This window comes from Ranitomeya variabilis, chromosome 5 (genome assembly GCF_051348905.1).
Source record: "Ranitomeya variabilis isolate aRanVar5 chromosome 5, aRanVar5.hap1, whole genome shotgun sequence".
In the NCBI taxonomy this organism is placed as follows: domain Eukaryota; kingdom Metazoa; phylum Chordata; class Amphibia; order Anura; family Dendrobatidae; genus Ranitomeya; species Ranitomeya variabilis.
The window spans coordinates 225657231-225683634 of NC_135236.1; the positions used below are offsets into that span (position 1 = coordinate 225657231).

The window sequence follows — 26404 nt, forward strand, 5'->3', positions numbered from 1 at the left end:
AACGCGGAAGAATGAACCTCCGAGATAACTCTACTGGTCCAATCATCAGGGACAAACAGTCTACCAGGCGGACAGCGATCAGGCCTATCCACCTGAAACTCCTGCAAAGAACGCCGCAGGTCTGGGGAGACAGCTGACAATATCACCCCATCCTTCAGGATGCCGGTAGGTTCGGAATCACCAGGCGAGTCAGGCTCAAAACTCCTAGAGAGGGCATCCGCCTTCACATTCTTGGACCCAGGCAGATATGACACCACAAAGTTAAATCGGGAGAAAAACAACGACCAGCGCGCCTGTCTAGGATTCAGACGCCTGGCCGACTCAAGATAAATTAGATTCTTGTGGTCAGTGAGGACCACCACCTGGTGTCTAGCACCCTCAAGCCAATGACGCCACTCCTCAAACGCCCACTTCATGGCCAGAAGTTCCTGATTTCCCACATCATAATTTCGCTCAGCGGGCGAAAACTTTCGGGAGAAAAACGCACATGGTCTCATTACTGAGCAGTCAGGATCTTTCTGCGACAAAACTGCACCTGCTCCGATCTCCGAAGCATCCACCTCAACCTGGAACGGAAGTAACACATCAGGTTGGCGCAACACAGGAGCGGAAGAAAAGCGGCGCTTAAGCTCTTGAAAGGCCTCCACAGCCGCAGAGGACCAATTAGCAACATCAGCACCCTTTTTGGTCAAATCAGTCAAAGGTTTAGCAATGGCAGAAAAACCCGCTATAAATCGGCGATAGAAATTAGCAAAACCCAAGAACTTTTGCAGACTCTTCAAAGAAGTAGGTTGCATCCAATCACAAATAGCCTGGACCTTGACAGGGTCCATCTCCATAGATGAAGGGGAAAAAATATATCCCAAAAAGGAAATTCTCTGAACTCCAAAACTACACTTTGAGCCCTTTACAAAAAGAGAATTAGCTCGCAAAACCTGAAAAACTCTCCTGACCTGTTGAACGTGAGATTCCCAGTCCTCCGAAAAAACAAGAATATCATCCAAATACACAATCATAAACTTATCCAGATATTCACGGAAAATATCGTGCATAAAGGACTGAAAAACGGAAGGGGCATTTGCGAGACCGAAAGGCATTACCAAATACTCAAAATGGCCTTCAGGCGTATTAAATGCGGTCTTCCACTCATCCCCCTGCTTAATCCGCACCAAATTATACGCACCACGTAGATCGATCTTAGTGAACCACTTAGCCCCCTTTATACGAGCAAACAGATCAGTCAGTAAAGGTAACGGGTACTGGTATTTAACTGTAATCTTATTCAAAAGTCGATAGTCGATACAAGGTCTCAATGAACCATCCTTTTTACCTACAAAGAAAAATCCTGCCCCTAGTGGAGACAACGAGGGGCGAATATGACCCTTTTCCAAGGATTCTCTGATATACTCCCGCATAGCAGTATGTTCAGGTACAGACAAATTAAACAAGCGACCCTTAGGAAACTTACTACCGGGGATCAATTCAATAGCGCAGTCACACTCTCTGTGGGGAGGGAGAGAATCAACTTTAGGCTCTTGAAAGACATCATAAAAATCTGACAGAAATGCTGGGATCTCAGAGGGAGTAGATGAAGAAATAGGAACCAAAGGTGCATCCCCATGAATACCCCGACATCCCCAGCTCAACACAGACATAGATTTCCAGTCCAAGACGGGATTATGAATCTGTAACCATGGTAATCCAAGCACTAAGACATCATGTAGGTTATATAATACAAGGAAACGAATAATCTCCTGATGGTCTGGGGTGAGACGCATAGTCACTTGTGTCCAATATTGTGGTTTATTGCTAGCCAAAGGTGTAGAATCAATACCCTTCAGGGGAATAGAAACTTCCAACGGCTCCAAATCAAACCCACAACGCTTGGCAAAGGACCAATCCATGAGACTCAGAGCGGCGCCAGAATCCACATAAGCATTCACAGTCACAGATGATAAGGTACAAATCAATGTCACGGACAAAAGAAATTTTGACTGCAAGGTACCTGTAGAAAAAGATTTATCAACCTTTTTATCAACCTTATTTATACGTTTAGAGCATGCTGATATAACATGAGCTGGATCTCCACAGTAGAAGCACAATCCATTTTTGCGCCTGTAATTTTGACGTTCGCCTCTAGACAAAACACGATCGCATTGCATATGCTCCAATGCCTTTTCAGAGGTCACCGCCAAATGGTGCACAGGTCTTTGCTCAGAAGACACCGCCATATGGTGCACAGGTTTTTGCTCAGAAGATACCGCCATATGGTGCACAGATTCCTCCTCAGAAGACCCCGCCATATGGTGCACAGATTTGCGCTCCCGCAAACGCCGATCAATCTGGATAGCCAATTTCATGGCATCATTCAGACCTGTAGGCACAGGGAACCCCACCATGACATCCTTCACGGCATCAGAGAGACCTTCTCTGAAATTAGCTGCTAAAGCGCACTCATTCCATTTAGTAAGCACCGACCATTTACGGAATTTCTGGCAGTATATCTCAGCTTCATCTTGCCCTTGGGAAAGAGCTATCAAGGCTTTCTCAGCCAAAATCTCCAAATTAGGTTCTTCATAAAGCAACCCCAAAGCCTGAAAAAACGCATCTACATTTAACAACGCAGGATCCCCTGGCGATAATGCAAATGCCCAACTTTGTGGGTCGCCGCGCAGTAGAGAGATAACAATTTTAACTTGTTGAGTCTGATCACCAGCAGAGTGAGATCTCAGAGACAAAAACAATTTGCAATTTTCTCTGAAACTCAAAAACCGGGATCTGTCTCCGGTAAAGTATTCAGGCAGAGGAATCTTAGGTTCAGACATTGGAGCACGTATAACAAAATCTTGTAGGTTCTGTACTTTTGTCGCAAGGTTATTCAAACCCGCAACTAAACTCTGTGGATCCATGTTTCAAATGGGTGTAACCCAAGCATTCAGAGGTTAAGAGGAGAGGAGAAAAAAAAGGCTGAAGACTGCAGTTTAAGCAAGGAATACAAATGATCAAACTACGGTGCACTTTCAAACACAGAAAAAAAAAAAAAAACCTTTTCTTCTCCTTCCTACTTTAGTGCATATTTTAACACATAGATTTTTTATAGGCCGGCCAAACTGTTATGGTTACCCCAATGACCATGGGAAAAAAATACAAAACGGACTAGCTCTCGGGTGATGGAAACTAAGGTCGACCGTGACCTGAACCTGACCCAACACTTACAGTAGCCGGGGGATGTACCTACGATGCCCTAGACACCACGCGCCAGCCGGAGATCTAACTACCCCTATAAGAGGAATATACAGGCCTGCCTTACCTCCAGTGAGGAACCCCAAAAGATGATAGTAGGCCCCCACAGATATTGACGGTGAGTTCAGAGGAAATGACATACGTAGGATGAACAGCAGATTTAGCACAGTGAGGTCCGCTTACTAGATAGCAGAAGGACAGGAAAGAGTTACTTCACGGTCGACCTAAAAATCACTATTCAAAAACACCATCCAGAAATTACTTTAAACTCCAGTGACAACTCATGCCACTGGAGTAGTAATTTTCTGTCCACAAGAGCTTCCAGCACTGAAGAGTCACATTGCAGATAGCTGGACAAAAATAGCAAAACAAGAAACAAAATTCAACTTAGCTGAACTGGAACTTGAGGCAGGTGAATGCAACAGAATGCTACTAGCACATTGGTGGCCGGCATATGACTAACAGCCAAGCAGCCTTAAATAGGAAACTCCCCAAGAGGGTGGCGACAGGTAATCAGAGATGGAGGAAGGCACATAAGAGACACTACCATAACAGACCACCGGGGGAGCCCACAAACCGAATTCACAACAGGTTACCCGGGGACCTCGGCATCGTTGGTCGCTGGAGAGCTGTCTGTGTGACAGCTCTCCAGCGACCAAACAGCGACGCTGCAGCGATCGGGATTGTTGTCTGGATCGCTGCAGCGTCGCTAAATGTGACGGTACCTTTAAGGAAGGAAAAATTCCTAGTACATTGAAGTTGCAAATTAAGTGCAATTCTACAATTTTTTTTATTTTTTTTTCATTTACATTGTTTACTATACAGTAAAACTGACCTTGCAATATTATGCAGTTTTTGAGGTGTCTCTTATAGAATAGAACTTTACTCCTAACTGGGCCTCTATAAGGTATTTAAATATGCGCATATATTCAGATGTAAGATAGTACCGGTACGTCCTGGAACTGAAGTAGAAGGGTCCTTGCTGGGCTGAGCTTTTAGTAATTCGAAACACTATCTTGAAGCTCTTATGGAATACTGATCTCTCCAATCCAGGGATTTCCTAAGTCCTTAGATATGACACCTAACATGTATTTGGTTGTCCTCACCGAATTGACTCAAGTCGAGTCGAACAACGTGTTCCTGAGTCACCTACAACAGATCCAGAGTCGCACTGCCAAATCCAGACTTTCTCCAATGATCCGCAGCTTCACTTCCACCCATAATCCTTTGACTCCTCCTGACTGCCCACCAACTGCCAAAAACTACTTCGCTCCAACTCCAGACTCTTGCCATTGCCCTCTACTGGCCAGTTCATAGATTACATCACAAATTTCCAACAATGCAGTAAACTGTGATTAACTGTCACGATCCACGTTTGGATTCATGGCAGCTCTGGTTTCACTTTGTTTTAAATATAGCTTTTTCCTTTCAGGACAAGGGGGGGTTAATATCAGTTTTTCCCTGCTGGCATTGAGCTGTAACAGCAATGTGGCTAGGTCAGCTGATGTAGGTGGTAACCACTCCCACCATCCTTTAAAAGTTACCTGATGCATGAGCTGACTGTCGGTGATAGCGCAGTTTACAGTGACCAAGCCTGGAGGAAGGAGCTCGCTGGCTACTGTGGTGTATCGGCTGGTTTTGTGAGCTCGTGATCCTGGTGCCTTTATTCTGCTGGTGCGCTGCAGCAGAGGAAGTTGAAGATAAGTTTTGTTTATACCTTGTCCCCTCGTGTTTGTCACTGTCCCGTGTGGTATTATCTGCAGTAGCAAGGTTAGCGCCCCTTGCCGGCCAGTGCACTAGCCAGGGCAGTATTAGGTGACAGCAAGGGATGAGATTCCTGATGGCAGTGGGGGGAATGACCCACTTAAGGCATTAGAGGAGTGCAAGGACAGGCTCAGGTTTGAGCTCAGGTGATGACCATCCCCCATTTCTCTATGAGTAAGGCCTTCCTCTCCACATTTCTATCCCGTTGTTAGTGTGTTACGCCGTCTGCTGCCCTAACCCCCATTGGGTCATGTTACATCGTGACATTAACCCTTACCAACATCATTTTACATCTCTGCAAAAACAGCACCAACCAATATTTGGCCCTACTCAAACTTGTTTTGGAGGTAGCTTTGTGGAGGGATTCCCGCTGTTTGATTCTCTAACCTAATCGAGCAGGGTCCAATGACTCTAAAGGGCCTTCATCTTCTGTCTCCCTCTATATTTGCAGCTCTAGTTCGGGTTCCAAATCTGTCCCAAAGCTCGGCAAGACCAGTACAGTTCACCATTTGTAGTCACTGTTTTCTTCCACTAGAGGTCTGTTGTTCCTGCTGAACTCAGACCGAGGTTGTCTCAGGGGGGGTTGATGAAATGACATGGGCGAAGCATGTTCCAATGTAGTCACCTGACCAAATCCGTCTTCTCGCTTCACTTCGTATACTGGTCCATTCGGAATTACCTGCCTTAATATCTTGTAGGACTCCGATTCCCAGTCAATATCCAACTTTCATGTTCAGTTTGGACTGAACCACAGTCTTGGGGTAACTGTTTCTGTTGCTTGTCTTCTACCAACTGGTGAATATTTTTCAGTCTGACTCGATGCTCCTGCACCCATGAGTCTGGAGTGTGCTGTTTCTCTTCGGTTGGAGCACTCAAGTTAAGTTCAGACACTTCTCTTCCCGACTGTCCGAATAGTAACATGAAGGGAGTGTAACCATTAGTGCTTTGTACTCCGTTATTGTAGGCCCAGACTAGTTCAGGCAAATAAGCTGGCCACATCAATATCTTGTCTCCCTCCAAGGTTAGGAGCATCTGCAGCAGTATTTCATTAAAACGCTCACAGGTGCCATTTTCCTTTGGGTGATACAGTGTTGTTCAGGACCTATGAATTCCATTTCTCTCATAGAGCTTTTCCATGACTTTTCCTTGAAAACATGGTTTTTGGTCATAGTGAATCATCTTCGTGTATCTGAATGAAGTGACTACACACAACCCTAGCTGCTGTCTCTGCAGTTTGGTCTCAGGTCAGTACGGCCACCACAAACTTTGAAAAGGGATCCATCATAGCTAGACAGTACTGTAGCCCTCCTGCTTCAGGCCTGGCCAGTAGTTTATCAATCATCAAGATCTCCAGGGGTGCAGTTGACCGGGTGACTTGAGTCGGCGCCCTCTGCTCTGATATCTTCGCAAGCTCTGCATTGCTGGCAGACTTCTCTGATGATCTGCTCCAGATGGTGACAGTAAACTAATTGTTGAATTCATTTGTAAGTTTTCTCTTGACCAAAATGGGCAGTTTTCTCATGGCCCTCCTTAGCCACACTTTGAGCTAGGCTGCTAGTAATCACGACTTGACATTTCTTTGCTCTCTGTTATGGCAAATTCACTTTCAGTGCATTACACCATCTTTCCCACTAATGCAGAATCTTCCAGCCATCTGAGAATAATTTGCCAGAGTCATCACTCAAGGCCATTCCCCTTCTAGTAGCCAGCCCTTGACCATCTAGATTACAGGTTTGTCATCTTGGGTCTGTGCCCATTTTGCCGGTGTCCTGCTGTTAGGGCTAGTGGAACACACCAAATAATTAGAAGGATAGATGTTATGGACTGGTGATTTAGGAGCGACATGCGACTAGCTCTGAGCAGGTGGTAACTGTACAGACCGCAGTTCCTGATCTTAACACAACACTAGCAGTAGCCGTGGGATGTTCCTGTCACTCCCTGGACACCTCATCACAGCCGGAGAACTAGCTACCCCTAAAGGTAGAAACAGGAAAGCTATCTTGCCTCAGAGAAAATCCCCAAAGGATAGACAGCCCCCCACAAATAATGACTGTGAGAGGAGAAGGAAATGACATACGTAGAAAGAAACAAGATTTAGCAAAGGAGGCTACTTCTAGCTAGATAGATAGTACAGGATAGAACACTGTGCGGTCAGTAATAAAAACTAGAAAAAGTCCACCGCAGAGAAATGCAAAAATCTCCACACCTGACTAAAGGTGTGGAGGGCAAAATCTGCTGCCCAGAGCTTCCAGCTTAGCTGAATAGATCCATACTGATAAGCTGGACAAATGAGCAAAACATAGAATGTGCTGAACAATAAAGTCCACAACTAGTGGACTGCAAAAGGACAAGCAAGGACTTATCTTTGCTGAACTGGTCAGAGTGTCAGGGAAATCCAAAAGAGCCGTGACTCCAAGCAGGAACAATTGACAACTGGCACAGACTAAAATAGCCGAGCCAGAAAGACGATGAGTGGAAGCAGCTGCTGATGCTAAATCTGTCATGATCTCAATGGCAAGAGATCATAGCATAAGCATATATAGGAACTAGCTCTTGGAAGATGGGAACTGAGCTGACCATGAACTAAACCTAACACACAACTAGCAGTGGCCGGGTAGCATGCCTACGTTGATTCTAGATGCCCAGCACCAGCCGGAGGACTAAATAATGCTAGCAGAGGAAAATATTAGTCCTAGCTCACCTCTAGAGAAATACCCCAAAAGGAGACAGAGGCCCCCCACATGTATTGGCGGTGAATTAAGATGAAATAACAAACGTAGTATGAAAATAGGTTTAGCAAATTTGAGGTCCACTTACTACATAGCAGAAGACAGAAAGGACACTTTCATGGTCAGCTGAAAACCCTAATCAAAAACACCATCCAGAAATTACTTTAAAACTCTGGCATTAACTCATAACACCAGAGTGGCAATTCCTGTTCACAAGAGCTTTCCAGACACAGTAACAAAACTACAGCTGTGAACTGGAACCAAAATGCAAAAACAAACATGGACAAGAGTCCAACTTATCTAGTAGTTGTCTAGGAGCAGGAACAAGCACAGAGAGGCTTCTGATAACATTGTTGACCGGCAAGCAACTAACAGAGCAGCAAGGTTATATAGCGACTCCCACATCTTGATGGGAACAGGTGAACAGAGAAGATGAAGACACCAGTTCAATTCCACCAGTAGCCACCGGGGGAGCCCAGAATCCAAATTCACAACAGTACCCCCCCCTCAAGGAGGGGGCACCGAACCCTCACCAGAACCACCAGGGCGATCAGGATGGGCCCTATGAAAGGCATGAACCAGATCAGAGGCATGAACATCAGATGCATTCACCCAAGAATTATCCTCCTGGCCGTATCCCTTCCACTTGACCAGATACTGGAGTCTCCGTCTGGAAACACGAGAGTCTAAGATTTTCTCCACAACGTACTCCAACTCACCCTCAACCAACACCGGAGCAGGAGGCTCAACGGAAGGCACAACCGGTACCTCATACCTGCGCAATAATGACCGATGAAAAACGTTATGAATAGAAAAGGATGCAGGGAGGTCCAAACGGAAGGAAACAGGGTTAAGAATCTCCAATATCTTATACGGACCAATGAACCGAGGCTTAAACTTAGGAGAAGAGACCCTCATAGGGACAAAACGAGAAGACAACCACACCAAATCCCCAACACAAAGCCGAGGACCAACACGACGGTGGCGGTTGGCAAAAAGCTGAGTCTTCTCCTGGGACAACCTCAAATTGTCCACCACCTGCCCCCAGATCTGATGCAATCTCTCCACCACAGCATCCACTCCAGGACAATCCGAAGATTCCACCTGACCAGAGGAAAATCGAGGATGAAACCCCGAATTACAGAAAAACGGGGACACCAAAGTGGCAGAGCTGGCCCGATTATTGAGAGCGAACTCCGCCAATGGCAAAAAAGCAACCCAATCATCCTGGTCAGCAGACACAAAACACCTCAGATATGTCTCCAGGGTCTGATTAATCCGCTCGGTCTGGCCATTCGTCTGAGGATGGAAAGCGGACGAAAAAGATAAATCTATGCCCATCCTAGCACAGAATGCCCGCCAAAATCTAGACACGAATTGGGTCCCTCTGTCAGAAACGATATTCTCAGGAATACCATGCAAACGAACAACATTTTGAAAAAACAGAGGAACCAACTCGGAAGAAGAAGGCAACTTGGGCAGAGGAACCAAATGGACCATCTTAGAGAAACGGTCACACACCACCCAGATGACAGACATCTTCTGAGAAACAGGCAGATCTGAAATAAAATCCATCGAGATGTGCGTCCAAGGCCTCTTAGGAATAGGCAAGGGCAACAACAATCCACTAGCCCGAGAACAACAAGGCTTGGCCCGAGCACAAACGTCACAAGACTGCACAAAGCCTCGCACATCTCGTGACAGGGAAGGCCACCAGAAGGACCTTGCCACCAAATCCCTGGTACCAAAAATGCCAGGATGACCTGCCAACGCAGAAGAATGAACCTCAGAGATGACTCTACTGGTCCAATCATCAGGAACAAACAGTTTATCAGGTGGGCAACGATCAGGTCTATCCGCCTGAAACTCCTGCAAGGCCCGCCGCAGGTCTGGAGAAACGGCTGACAATACCACTCCATCCTTAAGGATACCTGTGGGCTCAGAGTTACCAGGTGAGTCAGGCTCAAAACTCCTAGAAAGGGCATCCGCCTTAACATTCTTAGAACCCGGTAGGTATGACACCACAAAATTAAACCGAGAGAAAAATAATGACCAGCGCGCCTGTCTAGGATTCAGGCGCCTGGCGGTCTCAAGATAAATCAAATTTTTGTGGTCAGTCAATACCACCACCTGATGTCTGGCCCCCTCAAGCCAATGGCGCCACTCCTCAAAAGCCCACTTCATGGCCAAAAGCTCCCGATTCCCAACATCATAATTCCGCTCAGCGGGCGAAAATTTACGGGAAAAGAAGGCACAAGGCCTCATAACGGAGCAGTCAGAACTTTTCTGCGACAACACTGCCCCAGCTCCGATCTCAGAAGCGTCGACCTCAACCTGAAAAGGTAGAGCAACATCAGGCTGACGCAACACAGGGGCAGAGGAAAAACGGCGCTTAAGCTCCCGAAAGGCCTCCACAGCATCAGGGGACCAATCAGCAACATCAGCACCCTTCTTAGTCAAATCGGTCAATGGCTTAGCAATATCCGAAAAACCAGCAATAAATCGACGATAAAAGTTAGCAAAGCCCAAAAATTTCTGAAGACTCTTAAGAGAAGAGGGCTGCGTCCAATCACAAATAGCTTGAACCTTGACAGGATCCATTTCAATGGAAGAGGGGGAAAAAATATATCCCAAAAAGGAAATCCTCTGTACCCCAAAAACACACTTAGAACCCTTCACACACAAAGAATTAGACCGCAAAACCTGAAAAACCCTCCTGACTTGTTGGACATGAGAGTCCCAGTCATCCGAAAAAATCAGAATATCATCCAGATACACAATCATAAATTTATCCAAATAATCGCGGAAAATGTCATGCATAAAGGACTGGAAGACTGAAGGGGCATTTGAAAGACCAAAAGGCATCACTAAATACTCAAAGTGGCCCTCGGGCGTATTAAATGCGGTTTTCCACTCATCCCCCTGCCTGATTCGCACCAAATTATACGCCCCACGAAGGTCAATCTTAGAGAACCACTTGGCCCCCTTTATGCGAGCAAACAAATCAGTCAGCAACGGCAATGGGTATTGATATTTAACAGTGATTTTATTCAAAAGCCGATAATCAATACATGGTCTCAAAGAGCCGTCTTTTTTTTACACAAAGAAAAAACCGGCTCCTAAGGGAGATGACGATGGACGAATATGTCCCTTTTCCAAGGACTCCTTTATATATTCTCGCATAGCAGCATGTTCAGGCACAGACAGATTAAATAAACGACCCTTTGGGTATTTACTACCCGGGATTAAATCTATGGCACAATCGCACTCTCGGTGCGGAGGTAACGAACCAAGCTTGGATTCTTCAAAGACGTCACGATAGTCAGACAGGAACTCAGGAATTTCAGAGGGAATAGATGATGAAATGGAAACCACAGGTACATCCCCATGAGCCCCCTTACATCCCCAGCTCAACACAGACATAGCTCTCCAGTCGAGGACTGGGTTGTGAGATTGCAGCCAAGGCAATCCTAGCACCAAATCATCATGTAGATTATACAGCACCAGAAAGCGAATAATCTCCTGGTGACCCGGATTAATACGCATAGTTACTTGTGTCCAGTATTGTGGTTTATTATTAGCCAATGGGGTGGAGTCAATCCCCTTCAGAGGAATAGGAGTCTCCAAAGGCTCTAAATCATACCCACAGCGTTTGGCAAAGGACCAATCCATAAGACTCAAAGCGGCGCCAGAGTCGACATAGGCGTCCGTGGTAATAGATGACAAAGAGCAAATCAGGGTCACAGATAGAATAAACTTAGACGGTAAGGTGCAAATGGAAACAGATTTACCAAGTTTTTTAGTGCGCTTAGAGCATGCTGATATAACATGAGTAGAATCACCACAATAGAAACACAACCCATTTTTCCGTCTAAAATTCTGCCGCTCGCTTCGGGACAGAATTCTATCACACTGCATACTCTCTGGCGATTTCTCAGTGGACACCGCCAGATGGTGCACTGGTTTGCGCTCCCGCAAACGCCTATCGATCTGAATAGCCATTGTCATGGACTCATTCAGACCCGCAGGCACAGGGAACCCCACCATAACATCCTTAATGGCATCAGAGAGACCCTCTCTGAAAGTCGCCGCCAGGGCGCACTCATTCCACTGAGTAAGCACAGACCATTTACGGAATCTTTGGCAGTAAATTTCCGCTTCATCTTGCCCCTGAGATAGGGACATCAAAGTTTTTTCTGCCTGAAGCTCCAAATGAGGTTCGTCATAAAGCAACCCCAAGGCCAGAAAAAACGCATCCACATTGAGCAACGCAGGATCCCCTGGTGTCAATGAAAAAGCCCAGTCTTGAGGGTCGCCCCGGAGCAAGGAAATCACAATCCTGACCTGCTGTGCAGGGTCTCCGGCAGAGCGAGATTTCAGGGACAAAAATAATTTGCAATTATTTCGAAAATTCTGAAACCCAGATCTATTCCCCGAGAAAAATTCCGGCAAAGGAATTCTCGGCTCAGATACAGGTGCATGACAAACAAAATCTTGCAAATTTTGTACCTTCGTGGCGAGATTATTCAAACCTGCAGTTACACTCTGAAGATCCATTACAAACAGGTGGACACAGAGCCATTCAAAGGAGAGAAAAAAAAAAATAAAAAAATTTCAGCAGACTACTATTTTCTCTCCTTTCTCAGCCAAGGATTTTAACCCTTTAGTGGGCCGGTCAAACTGTCATGATCTCAATGGCAAGAGATCATAGCATAAGCATATATAGGAACTAGCTCTTGGAAGATGGGAACTGAGCTGACCATGAACTAAACCTAACACACAACTAGCAGTGGCCGGGTAGCATGCCTACGTTGATTCTAGATGCCCAGCACCAGCCGGAGGACTAAATAATGCTAGCAGAGGAAAATATTAGTCCTAGCTGACCTCTAGAGAAATACCCCAAAAGGAGACAGAGGCCCCCCACATGTATTGGCGGTGAATTAAGATGAAATAACAAACGTAGTATGAAAATAGGTTTAGCAAATTTGAGGTCCACTTACTACATAGCAGAAGACAGAAAGGACACTTTCATGGTCAGCTGAAAACCCTAATCAAAAACACCATCCAGAAATTACTTTAAAACTCTGGCATTAACTCATAACACCAGAGTGGCAATTCCTGTTCACAAGAGCTTTCCAGACACAGTAACGAAACTACAGCTGTGAACTGGAACCAAAATGCAAAAACAAACATGGACAAGAGTCCAACTTATCTAGTAGTTGTCTAGGAGCAGGAACAAGCACAGAGAGGCTTCTGATAACATTGTTGACCGGCAAGCAACTAACAGAGCAGCAAGGTTATATAGCGACTCCCACATCTTGATGGGAACAGGTGAACAGAGAAGATGAAGACACCAGTTCAATTCCACCAGTAGCCACCGGGGGAGCCCAGAATCCAAATTCACAACATAAATCCAAGAAGCAGCCATACCACTCAAAACCACCGGAGGGAGCCCAAGAGCAGAACTCACAAAAGTGCTATTTACAACCACCGGTGGGAGCCCAAGAGCGGAATTCACAACAGTACCCCCCCTTGAGGAGAGGTCACCGAACCCTCACCAGAGCCCCCAGGCCGATCAGGACGAGCCAAGTGAAAAGCACGAACCAAATCGGCGGCATGGACATCGGAGGCAACCACCCAAGAATTATCCTCCTGGCCATAACCCTTCCACTTGACAAGATACTGAAGCCTCCGCCTCGAAAGACGAGAATCCAAAATTTTCTCAACCACATATTCCAACTCCCCCTCAACCAACACCGGGGCAGGAGGATCAACAGAGGGAACAATGGGTACCACATATCTCCGCAACAAAGATCTATGGAAAACATTGTGGATGGCAAAAGAGGCTGGAAGGGCCAAACGAAAAGACACTGGATTGATAATCTCAGAAATCTTATAAGGACCAATAAACCGAGGCTTGAACTTAGGGGAAGAAACCTTCATAGGAACATGACGAGAAGATAACCAGACTAAATCCCCCACCCGAAGCCGAGGACCAACACACCGACGGCGGTTAGCAAAACGCTGAGCCTTTTCCTGACACATCGTCAAATTGTCTACCACATGGGTCCAAATCTGCTGTAACCTGTCCATCACTGAGTCTACACCAGGACAATCAGAAGGCTCAACCTGCCCTGAAGAAAAACGGGGATGGAAACCAAAATTACAAAAAAAAGGCGAAAACAAAGTAGCCGAACTAGCCCGATTATTAAGGGCAAACTCGGCCAACGGCAAGAAAGCCACCCAATCATCCTGATCAGCAGACACAAAGCATCTCAAATAGGTTTCCAAGGTTTGATTAGTTCGCTCAGTTTGGCCATTTGTCTGAGGATGGAACACCGAAGAAAAAGACAAATTAATGCCCATCCTAGCACAAAAGGCCCGCCAAAACCTGGAAACAAACTGGGAACCTCTGTCAGACACAATATTATCCGGAATGCCATGCAAACGAACCACATGTTGAAAAAACAATGGAACCAAATCAGAGGAGGAAGGCAACTTAGGCAAAGGTACCAAATGGACCATTTGAGAGAACCGGTCACAAACCACCCAGATAACAGACATCCTCTGGGACACAGGAAGATCCGAAATAAAATCCATGGAAATATGCGTCCAGGGCCTCTCAGGGACAGGCAAAGGCAAAAGCAACCCACTGGCACGGGAACAGCAAGGCTTAGTCTGGGCATAAGTCCCACAGGACTGCACAAAAGAACGCACATCCCGCGACAAGGAAGGCCACCAAAAGGCCCTAGCAACCAAATCTCTGGTACCAAAAATCCCAGTATGACCGGCCAACACCGAACAATGGACCTCAGAAATGACCTTACTTGTCCATCTATCAGGAACAAACAGCTTCCCCATAGGACAGCGGTCAGGTTTATCAGCCTGAAATTCCTGAAGCACCCGCCGTAAATCAGGGGAGATGGCAGAAAGAATCCCTTCCCTAAGAATGCCAACCGGCTCAAGAACTCCAGGAGAATCAGGCAAAAAACTCCTAGAGAGGGCATCCGCTATAACATTCTTAGATCCCGGAAGATACGAGACCACAAAATCGAAACGGGAGAAAAACAGGGACCATCGAGCCTGTCTAGGGTTCAGTCGCTTGGCCGACTCGAGGTAAATCAGATTTTTATGATCGGTCAAGACCACAACGCGGTGCTTGGCTCCCTCAAGCCAATGTCGCCACTCCTCAAATGCCCACTTCATAGCCAACAACTCCCGATTGCCGACATCATAATTGCGTTCCGCAGGCGAAAACGTTCGGGAAAAGAAGGCACATGGTTTCATCAAGGAACCATCAGAATTCCTCTGTGACAAAACGGCCCCTGCCCCAATCTCAGAAGCGTCAACCTTAACCTGAAAAGGAAGAGAAACATCCGGCTGATGCAAGACTGGGGCAGAAGTAAATCGGCGTTTAAGCTCCTGAAAGGCCTCAACAGCCGCAGAGGACCAATTCGTCACATCAGCGCCTTTCTTCGTCAAATCGGTTAGGGGTTTAACCACACTGGAGAAGTTGGCAATGAAACGGCGATAAAAATTAGCAAAGCCCAAAAATTTCTGAAGGCTCTTCACAGATGTGGGTTGAATCCAGTCATGAATGGCTTGGACCTTAACAGGATCCATTTCTATAGACGAAGGAGAAAAAATAAACCCCAAAAAAGAGACCTTCTGAACTCCAAATAGGCACTTAGACCCCTTCACAAATAGGGCATTATCACGAAGGATCTGGAATACCATCCTGACCTGCTTCACATGAGACTCCCAATCATCGGAAAAAATCAAAATATCATCCAAATACACAATCAAGAATTTATCAAGATAATTGCGGAAAATATCATGCATGAAGGACTGAAATACAGAAGGAGCATTAGAAAGCCCGAAAGGAATCACAAGGTATTCAAAATGGCCTTTGGGCGTGTTAAATGCAGTTTTCCATTCGTCACCCTGTTTAATACGAACAAGATTATATGCCCCTCGAAGGTCAATCTTGGTAAACCAACTAGCCCCCTTAATCCGAGCAAACAAATCAGAAAGCAAAGGTAAAGGGTATTGGAATTTGACCGTGATCTTATTAAGAAGGCGATAATCAATACAGGGTCTCAAGGAGCGATCCTTCTTGGCAACAAAAAAGAATCCCGCTCCCAATGGTGACGAAGACGGCCGAATATGCCCCTTCTCCAATGACTCCTTAACATACCTCCGCATGGCGGCATGCTCTGGCACAGACAGATTGAAAAGTCGGCCCTTAGGGAACTTACAGCCAGGAATCAAGTCAATAGCACAATCACAGTCCCTATGTGGAGGAAGGGAACTGGACTTGGGCTCATCGAATACATCCTGGAAATCTGACAAAAATTCAGGAACATCAGAAGAGGGGGAAGAGGAAATTGACATCAAAGGAACGTCACTATGTACCCCTTGACAACCCCAACTAGTCACAGACATATATTTCCAATCCAGCACAGGATTGTGTACTTGTAACCATGGAAAACCCAGTGCAACAACATCATGTAAATTATGCAACACCAGAAAACGGCAATCTTCCTGATGTGCTGGAGCCATGCACATAGTCAGCTGAGTCCAATACTGAGGTTTATTCTTGGCCAACGGTGTGGCATCAATACCCCTCAAAGGAATAGGGCTATGCAAAGGTTGCAAAGAAAAACCACAGCGCCTGGCGAATTCTAAGTCCATTAAGTTCAGGGCAGCGCCTGAATCCACAAATGCCATGACAGAAAAGGATGACAATGAGCAATTCAGGGTCACAGACAGGAGAAATTTAGGCTGCACAGTACTGATGGTAACAGATCTAGCGACCCTCTTAATACGCTTAGGGCAATCAGAAATAGCATGAGCAGAATCACCACAGTAAAAACACAGCCCATTCTGACATCTGTATCCCCTCTGTTCTGCTCTAGTCAAAATCCTATCACATTGCATAGGCTCAGGACTCCGTTCAGAGGACGCTGCCATATGGTGCACCACTTTGCGCTCGCACAGGCGCCGATGAATCTGAATGGCTAGAGACATAGATTCGCTCAAACCAACAGGCGTGGGGAACCCCACCATAACATCTTTAAGGGCTTCAGAAAGACCCTTTCTGAAAATTGCTGCCAGAGCGTCCTCATTCCATTTAGTGAGCACAGACCATTTTCTAAATTTCTGGCAGTATAATTCTGCCGCTTCCTGACCCTGACACAGGGCCAACAAGGTTTTTTCCGCATGATCCACAGAGTTAGGTTCGTCATACAATAATCCGAGCGATTGAAAAAATGCATCTACATTAAGCAATGCCGGATCCCCTGACTCAAGGGAAAATGCCCAGTCCTGAGGGTCACCACGCAGCAGAGAAATAACTATTTTAACTTGCTGAATGGGATCACCAGAGGAACGGGGTTTCAGAGCAAAAAACAATTTGCAGTTATTCTTAAAGTTCAAAAACTTGGATCTATCCCCATAAAACAAATCTGGAGTAGGAATTCTAGGCTCTAAAGCCGGAGTCTGAACAAAATAATCTTGGATACTCTGTACTCTTGCAGCAAGCTGATCCACACGAGAAAACAAACCCTGAACATCCATGCCCGCGCCCAAATCCTGAACCACCCAGAGATTAAGAGGAAGGAAAAAGACAAAACAGACTAAAGAAAAAAAAAATGGCTCAGAACTCTTTTTCTTTTCCTTCTTCTGAGATGCATTCAACTCATTTTTGGCCAGTTGTACTGTTATGGACTGGTGATTTAGGAGCGACATGCGACTAGCTCTGAGCAGGTGGTAACTATACAGACCGCAGTTCCTGATCTTAACACAACACTAGCAGTAGCCGTGGGATGTTCCTGTCACTCCCTGGACACCTCGTCACAGCCAGAGAACTAGCTACCCCTAAAGGTAGAAACAGGAAAGCTATCTTGCCTCAGAGAAAATCCCCAAAGGATAGACAGCCCCCCACAAATAATGACTGTGAGAGGAGAAGGAAATGACATACGTACAAAGAAACAAGATTTAGCAAAGGAGGCCACTTCTAGCTAGCTAGATAGTACAGGATAGAACACTGTGCGGTCAGTAATAAAAACTAGAAAAAGTCCACCGCAGAGAAATGCAAAAATCTCCACACCTGACTAAAGGTGTGGAGGGCAAAATCTGCTGCCCAGAGCTTCCAGCTTAGCTGAATAGATCCATACTGATAAGCTGGACAAATGAGCAAAACATAGAATGTGCTGAACAATAAAGTCCACAACTAGTGGACTGCAAAAGGACAAGCAAGGACTTATCTTTGCTGAACTGGTCAGAGTGTCAGGCAAATCCAAAAGAGCCGTGACTCCGAGCAGGAACAATTGACAACTGGCATTGATTGAGGGATAAGGCCAGACTAAAATAGCCGAGCCAGAAAGACGATGAGTGGAAGCAGCTGCCGATGCTAAATCCAAGAAGCAGCCATACCACTCAAAACCACCGGAGGGAGCCCAAGAGCAGAACTCACAAAAGTGCTATTTACAACCACCGGAGGGAGCCCAAGAGCGGAATTCACAACAGATAGAGTAAGGTGCGTTCGCAGCCCGGGGTCCACCGTGCAGAGATGGTACCTGCTGCTAAGTAATGACGGACTATATGGCGGTACAATGTGGATACACACACGGGTTAACTTCACCCTGTGTGAAGGAAGCAAACCCTGTTGCGTCACAGGGCCACGGTACCGCACCAAGAATGCAAGCAAGGAGTCTCAGAACTCAATACCAAGACACAGGATTTGAGTTCAAATAGTCCTCTTGCGCTCGACACCGCAACTGGGGTGTCAGAGTGAAAGAAATAATATTAATACAGATGTATGAGAGTGCGTGCAGTGCCACACTGGTGGACACCACTAACCACCCAGGCTTGGGTCAGGAAAGCGCTGTGAAAGCGCACAGCGCCGCACTGGCGGTCACACCAATAGACGCTGTTTTATGTGTTACGTGCTGATGGCTAAGTCGGGCGCTAGATAGCAATCATCCACCTTACACGAGCAGTCATACAATAGGGATGGGATTTTTAAGGACGACTTGCACTCATCAACAAATACAAATGTACACTAGCGCATGGCCGTGCGGTCATGCGAACCTTTTATAGCTGCAGCATGTACAGGACCTTCCCAGAAGGACCAATGGGAGGCTGCCACAGAAGTTAAGCACCTTCAGGACCTTCCTGGAGGACCAATGGGATCTGCTGCAGTATCTGAGCATGTGACCCTCGATCTCCAATGGAAGATCTTGCCCTGGGCATGCTCAGAAGGGGAAAAGCAGGACTTAGTCCCAAAAGCGTCTGCTCGCTGCTGCCCAGCACTGGCTTCAATGGCAGAAGCTGGAAAAGCAGCAGTAACCCTATGCACAGAGTAAGACTGAGCAAGACGCTGGGACCAACGTCTCCGCTGAGCAGACTCCACTGCGGCTGGAGAAGAATGGGAGACCACAGCAGAGATGGTTCGAGATTCCCCCTGTGCAGAGGTGGGAACTCAACACCCAACACCTGCCGAGCAACACCATCTGGCCTGCTGTTACTTCATTAGTCTTGGTTACGGAGGCCACGGTTTTCACTCGACCTAAGTCTGGTATATTCTTCTTCTTCATCCACCTCTCTGGAAGAAACGGTAAGGGTGACTCCAGACAAAGCATTAGCATTCTCTTTGCCAGAACAGTACTTGAAAGAGTAATTAGACCCACCTCTGTTCCAAGCCCTCCAGCTTCACACTTTTGCAGATGAGTCAATGAATTATTGTCAATCTGGACCAAGAACTGTAGTCCATTGAGGTATTCGGCAAACATCTCGGTCATGGCCCCGATGAGCGCAAACAACTCCAGCTTAGGCTACTTTCACACTAGCGTTTTTGGCTGCACGTCGCAATGCGTCGTTTAGGAGAAAAAACGCATCCTGCAAAGTTGTCTGCAGGATGCGTTTTTTTCCCCATAGACTAACATTACCGATGCATTGCGACGTATTGCCACACGTCGCAATCATCGTGTGACAGTTGCGTCGTGTTTTTATGCGGACCGCCGCCACAAAAAAACATTCTTAATCACTTTATATAGCAGTTGCATTTACTCAAATGTGAGGAGTCAGGGAGAGGTGAAGTAATACATTTTTTATGAATGCATACAGAAGGACTCATTAGCATGTGCCCGGTGAATGATGCTCAGGGTTATCAAGCAAATTATAAATTTTAGGCTGTTTTGTCATAATAATTCTGTGAATATATTAAAAGTTGATCATCTCGGAGACCATCAGATTTCTCTTTTGAAATACCTCTACACTTTGTTCCTCATTTAAAAAAAGGAAAAAACATTTCTTGCATCATTAAAAAGGATACACTGACGGAACAGATGATCTATCGGTCTGCGTTTATATCAAAATACAAAATTTATTAATAAAATTACAACAAGAAAACAAAGGTAGTGAGGGATTGATCACAAGGGAATATAACACAAAATGGTGCAAAAAATAGGCCGCACAGGGACCAAGGCTGCAATTAACAAGATATAAATAGTTCACAAAGTATCAGCTATATTATACTCAAGGAATGCCCCAAATATTATATCCAAAGTATAAATATGGTTATAAAACCTATAAACATCAAATATGGGGTATAGCTGTAATATATAGCAACATCAATTTGCCCACACTGGCCACAGGATGACCTTTAATCACCTTCCAACAAAGGTGCCATAGACCTGTGCATAAGTAGCAACATACGGTACAGAGAGACAATATTACCGGTAATGGCAGGGCAAAACGAGTGCAGCCAGGTCCGTGCGCGTTCGCCCCAACGCACGTTTCGGACCTTCCTTCTTCGGGGGGCCTGCATACTACCAAAGTGTATTCCATTTTATACCATCCCGAAACCTACCGGCATTACCGCGTGACCGGAAGTGACGTTCTCAGCTGGCAATGACGCGCCCATCTCCAAGCCAACCACGACGCCAGGCGGCGTCGGCGTCACATGACCGCAGGTCCTGAGGACACTGCAAACCATGGTAAGACACCGAAAGCTGCCGGGGGCAGCAGGGGCACTGAAGGCTGGCGCGTACACACCGAGAAGGTACACATAGTGAATACCATACCACAGAACCATAATTTAACATAGATAATTAATGAATTATATTAGAAATACTAAATACAATTAACATGGGCGATCATTTAATAATGCAGCACACATCACATAATAGCAAAGACCATAATTTCAAAGTCAGCAAAGTAGTATGGTGGATTCACATGAAGTCGTCTTTCCAATTTGCCGCCTCAGTAATTTATGAAGGACTTGATCTGTCAGAAGAATCGTGTAGCATAAATCAATAGGATGTTGATAAACGAAGTCACGTGAGTGTAGGATGGCATAAATTCAAAGCACAATAAAGACAAATGCTGTTAATATAAAACAAATAAAAACAGTTACAACCAAGGCACACATAATGGCAACATTCCAATACATAGTGTCACGCCAGAAAAGGTTGGCATGAAAGCATAGAAATAGATCATAAGAATGGGGCAAAAGACAAGTTCTCATTCAATCCAGATGGATGGACTGTGTGAAGAGTCCAGATCCATCTGGATTCCATTTGGGCAAGTCTCTTTGAGATACTACCGCCACGAATACCAGCCTCTAATTTATCTTTATATTTATGTGGCTTGAAATTAGTATTTAGGCAAATAGCTTCTACGTATAATTAAGCGTGGGCAGAGCTGGTGTAGCTATACACGCAGCATCACGGACACGTAGGGGTATTCAATTCTACTAAGTACGCCCTCCTTGTTCTAAGGGGACGCATCGAGAAAAGTTTTCAGAAAAGTGCCCACGGTCGAGTTCATATGAATTCATCCAACAGAGGGCGCATCACCGTGACTTGAGGTAACTACAGTACATTCCCCTGCATTCCATTCATTCACCAAGTTTTACAGTCAGGAGCACAGCTACATTAGCAGAGCTCCTGGGTGTAAAATTATTTAACCCTTTCAGATGTATTTACAGCGTGGGACATGACTGATCGACGGAAGGTATGGAATATTGTTGTTCATTTTGTTTAACTTTATTTCAGATGACAAGGGTCTTCAGGTGGATTGAGAGTATAATAAAATATTAAAACACCCTGTGTCTTTATTTCATTAAAATACTTTTTAATAATGTGTGTGTGTGTTTTATTAACCATTTCATACTATTGGATTAATAATGAATAGGTGTCATAATTGATGCCTCTCTATTATTAACCTGGCTTAATGTCACCTTACAATAGCAAGGTGACATTAACCCTTCATTACCCCATATCCCACCGCTACACGGGAGTGGGAAGAGAGAGGATAAGTGCCAGAATAGGCGCATCTTACAGATGTGCCTTTTCTGGGGTGGCTGGGGGCAGATGTTTTTAGCCAGGGGGGTTCTATAACCATGGTACCTCCCTAGGCTATTAATATCTGCCCTCAGTCACTGGCTTTCCCACTCTGGCGGAGAAAATTGCGCGGGAGCCCACGCCATTTTTTTCCGGGATTTAACCCTTTAATTTAATAGCTAGAGCTTCAAAATTTTACACACAGACACTTGTTACATTAGTAAAGAGGAATATGTAATAAAAAAAGGGATATGAGATGGTTTACTGTATGTAAACCATGTCTCATATCCTGTCGGGTTTGTGAAGGAGAGAGCAAAAGCCGGCAATTGAATTACCGGCTTTTATGCTATCTTGCGCTGAATTAAATATAAATATATATATATATGTGTCTCACTGACATATATATATATATATATATATATATATATATATATATATATATATTAAACAAACAATTTTCAAGGTACGTGAACGGCACCAAGCTGTAATGTGCAATTTTTACTGGAAACACTGGATCCTATATGGGCTCATAGAGCAAGCATTTCTGCTACAATCAACGGTGGTGCTCAACATGGAAAAAATGAGCAATGTCCAAGAAAAATAAAAAGAAAATGTGGCACTCACCCAAGCAGAAAGTTCAATTAGTTTCCTTTATTCGTCATACGGTAAAAAAACACATACCGATTGGAGAGGCGGCTGGGAACGGGCAAAGGTGCGGGGGGTGAAGGAGAGGACGACGGCCGTCGTCCTCTCCTTCACCCCCCGCACCTTTGCCCGTTCCCAGCCGCCTCTCCAATCGGTATGTGTTTTTTTACCGTATGACGAATAAAGGAAACTAATTGAACTTTCTGCTTGGGTGAGTGCCACATTTTCTTTTTATTTTTCTCATATATATATATATATATATATATATATATATATATATATATATATATATATATATATATACCTATTCTATGTGTACACATTTATTCTACCTATTCTGTCAGTGTGATTTTACTGTACACCGCAAAGAATTACCGGCTTTTCTAGAGAACACCGCTGCGTATTTCTCGCAAGTCACATGCATGGTCTGTGAGTAATCCGTAATTTTCTCGCCCCCATAGACTTTCATTGGCGAATTTTTTGCGCAATACGCTGACAAACGCAGCATGCTGCGATTTTCTACGGCCGTACAAGATCGTATAATACGGATCAGTAAAATACGGCAGATAGGAGCTGGGCCATAGAGAATCATTGTACCGTATGCACTCCGTATTTTCTGCGCCTCTCATACGTCCGTAAAACATGCCAGTGTGACGTCGGCCTTAGACACATGCATATGTAATATAGCCAGCATCTACCACATATAGAAGAAGTTCTGCTCCTCAACCTCCTCCTTACTTACTGACCACTGCCCAGGACATTTATTCATGTCATAATGAAGGAAGTAGTTAAGATAGGTCATCAATATCAGATTAGGGGGTGTCTGACACCAGGTACCCCCACCGATCAGGTGGCAGCCAGATGTAAACACATTGAACAGAGCTGCGATGCGCATCTTCATTCATCATTAAGCTGTTCTGTAGTACCTGCCAACAGCCACTACACATTGTATGGGGTGCGCAGAGCACTACACAAATATAAAAAGTTTATTTCTATAATTTCATGCACTGGTCAGGCTCATGTGAATATTCATAACTTATCTGGCATCATAAAATCTAATATGTATTTTTCTTTTCTTTGCCAGTTCTTCTGTTGGTCCTTCAGATGAATATGAATGTAAGTAATATTATTTTAGAATTTATAAATATGAAGAATAAATCAATAAACAATTTAAAAAATTGTAGTAGGGCAATAATGAAGTCTATTGTTATGCCTAAAGGAGTTGTCGATAGAAAACAAATAAATTTAAGACATGAATGCGCTTAAAATATAAAAGAAGTCTTATGATCACCTTCTAGCACCTCAACCAAGGAAGCACAGGTTGATGGCCTGCTCTTCTAGTCACTTGACCTCTGCAGCCAAGAACAGACTGCAGTGGTGCTCTGATTTCTGAATGGAGCAGGCATTACTGCCGGAGCCACTGTAGACCTCCAGGGTGGCCCATGTTGGATTTATTGGAGCTCTATCCATCGGGGGTGTATCCATGGCCTATTATTTTTAGAACATCGGAAAATCCCTTTATTCCAATATTGGCTAGGCAAAATGTTTGATATTGGAAGGGGGTGACAAAACTTCCAAGAGACTGCTGAGAGGAGCTGCCAGGAATGAAGAGGTAAGCAGGGGCTTGTTGCTAATAGTATGAGTTAGGCCACGTTCACATCCAGCATAGCCTGCACTCGCTGTCATCAATTTAATACAACTATCAACACCTCCCTTGCTAGAGCTGATCGCAGCGCAAGCGGGAGAATGATGAGAGCTGTATCGCTGATTCCCAGGCACTAATACATGTCACACTGATGACACACAGATGCTATCCGTGTGTCATCGATGTAAATGTGTGTGTGATGCTTTGTGGCCTGTGCTGCTGTTAACAAATACACTGTAAACACACTGATATGTGCACATACCTATTCACTTGCATAGGTCTACTGTATGTGTGTAAGTGTCTCTGGTACGTGTGAAAACGGTCACCACACTTACCGGACACACCGACGTGTGAAAGAGGCCTAAAGCTGCGTATATGTGTTTGTTGTGTAGTATCAGTGCGATAAATTGAACCTGTCATGTTTAATAGTGCTATTAAGGTTAATCTGCAGGTTAATAGAGTTTCTGACACCATGCGTCTCCGGCACTGAGAGATTTTGGTGCACCAGCATTATTTATTCATTTATTTATTTATTTTTTTAGTGTAAGAACAAAGATACCTTAAAGCCTGAAACAAAATATACAGTCTACAGATGCAGGATTTTTGTTTGGGGTTTTTGTGGTTTACATTTAATAGATATGCAGTATGTTCTAGTATGTTCTAGTTATCGTTCTTTTCTCTATCGATTTCCCTATGTGACTTCAAAACCGACAGGGAAAGGTTCTTTATAAAATGCAACAAAATAAAAAATGGTACATAAAAACTACCATTCAAATAAACACAAATGGGCCCTGATTCATCATTGCCATTGCACCTTTTTGTCTAGTTTTGTGCCTTTTTTTGTTTGAACCAAATTCATTATTTTATTTGTGCCTTTTTAAAAGTCTATCTTATGTTTTATTTTTGTTTTTTGCTTTGCGGGTGGAGTCTAGCAATTCCAGATGTTTTTCCCTGATTCATCAATTTTTAAAAGTTGCAATTCAGCACTTTTTTGTCGTTAAAAGTTGCAAAAGTGGTTCAAGAAAAACGCTGACTTTTTTACTTAGCACCAAATCCATGAATTGCGTGCGTCATTTTGATGAATTTGGCTTTAAAACCAGAAACTAATACCACAAGACAAATAAGGAAAGTGACTTAAACCTCCCCCACAGATGATGAATTGGGGCTACCGTACATACTTGTGTATAAGCCAAGTTTTTCAACACATGTTTTTGGCTGAAAACACTCCTCTCGGCTCATACACGAGTCATTGTTGCAGAAAGACGGCGGAGAGGGGGAGTGTCAGAGCAGCGGGTCACAGAGGCAGGAGCCGGTGGCTGCGGCTGTAACTGCGCCCGCTGCTGAAGAGAAATGAATATTCACTGCGCTGGCAGTGAATATTCATTTCTCTTATAGCGCGTACAGTAGTTACATCCGCAACTGCCGGATTCCAGCACACATCCTACTAACCTTCCCTGCGTGCCCTCGCTGCATCTCCTGCTTGTGTCAGTCTTCTGGCCGAGCAATCACGTGTCCCCCTCTCATTAAGGTAATGAATATTCACCCCTCTCCACTCCCATAGGCATAAATATTCATTACTTTAATGAGTGGGGACACGTTATCGCTCAGCCAGAAGAGCTGCTGGCGCCGGAACGAGATGTAGCGTGGGCACGCAGGGAAAATAAGTAGGATGTGTTTTGTTTTTTTAGGAACCATGTGTAACGGAGGCCAGAGGGGTAGTCATGGCTGAGAATGGCAGTACACCCTGGTCCTCCATCACATAAACATATTGTCCCTTCTGTAGTGCCCTTGGTAAATCACTTACTCGCACATCAGAGTCCTTTCCGGTCTGCTAGGGCCTTCTTCCTTTAAATACCTCGCAATGACAGTCAGAGTCCATATCCAGTTCCAACAAAACAACTTTACTTGGTTCTTTACACAGCACGTCCAGTTTCGTCACAAACACAGCACAAGATTCTCCACAGAGTATAACTTTTCCTTTCCCTGTGCTGTCCCTCACTCCTCCAGGAATATCGCAGGGTCGGTACCAC

General features: G+C 44.9%; 1 protein-coding gene across 1 annotated transcript in view; it reads left to right on the forward strand.

Annotated features, from left to right (window-relative positions):
- Window positions 1-26404, forward strand: part of LOC143775573 (uncharacterized) — a 109025-nt gene that overhangs the window by 78785 nt on the left and 3836 nt on the right. Inside the window, exon 6 of the mRNA XM_077263865.1 lies at window positions 23814-23845. Within this exon, the coding sequence (XP_077119980.1) occupies window positions 23814-23845 (32 nt within the window). The remainder of the gene's footprint in view (window positions 1-23813; window positions 23846-26404) is intronic.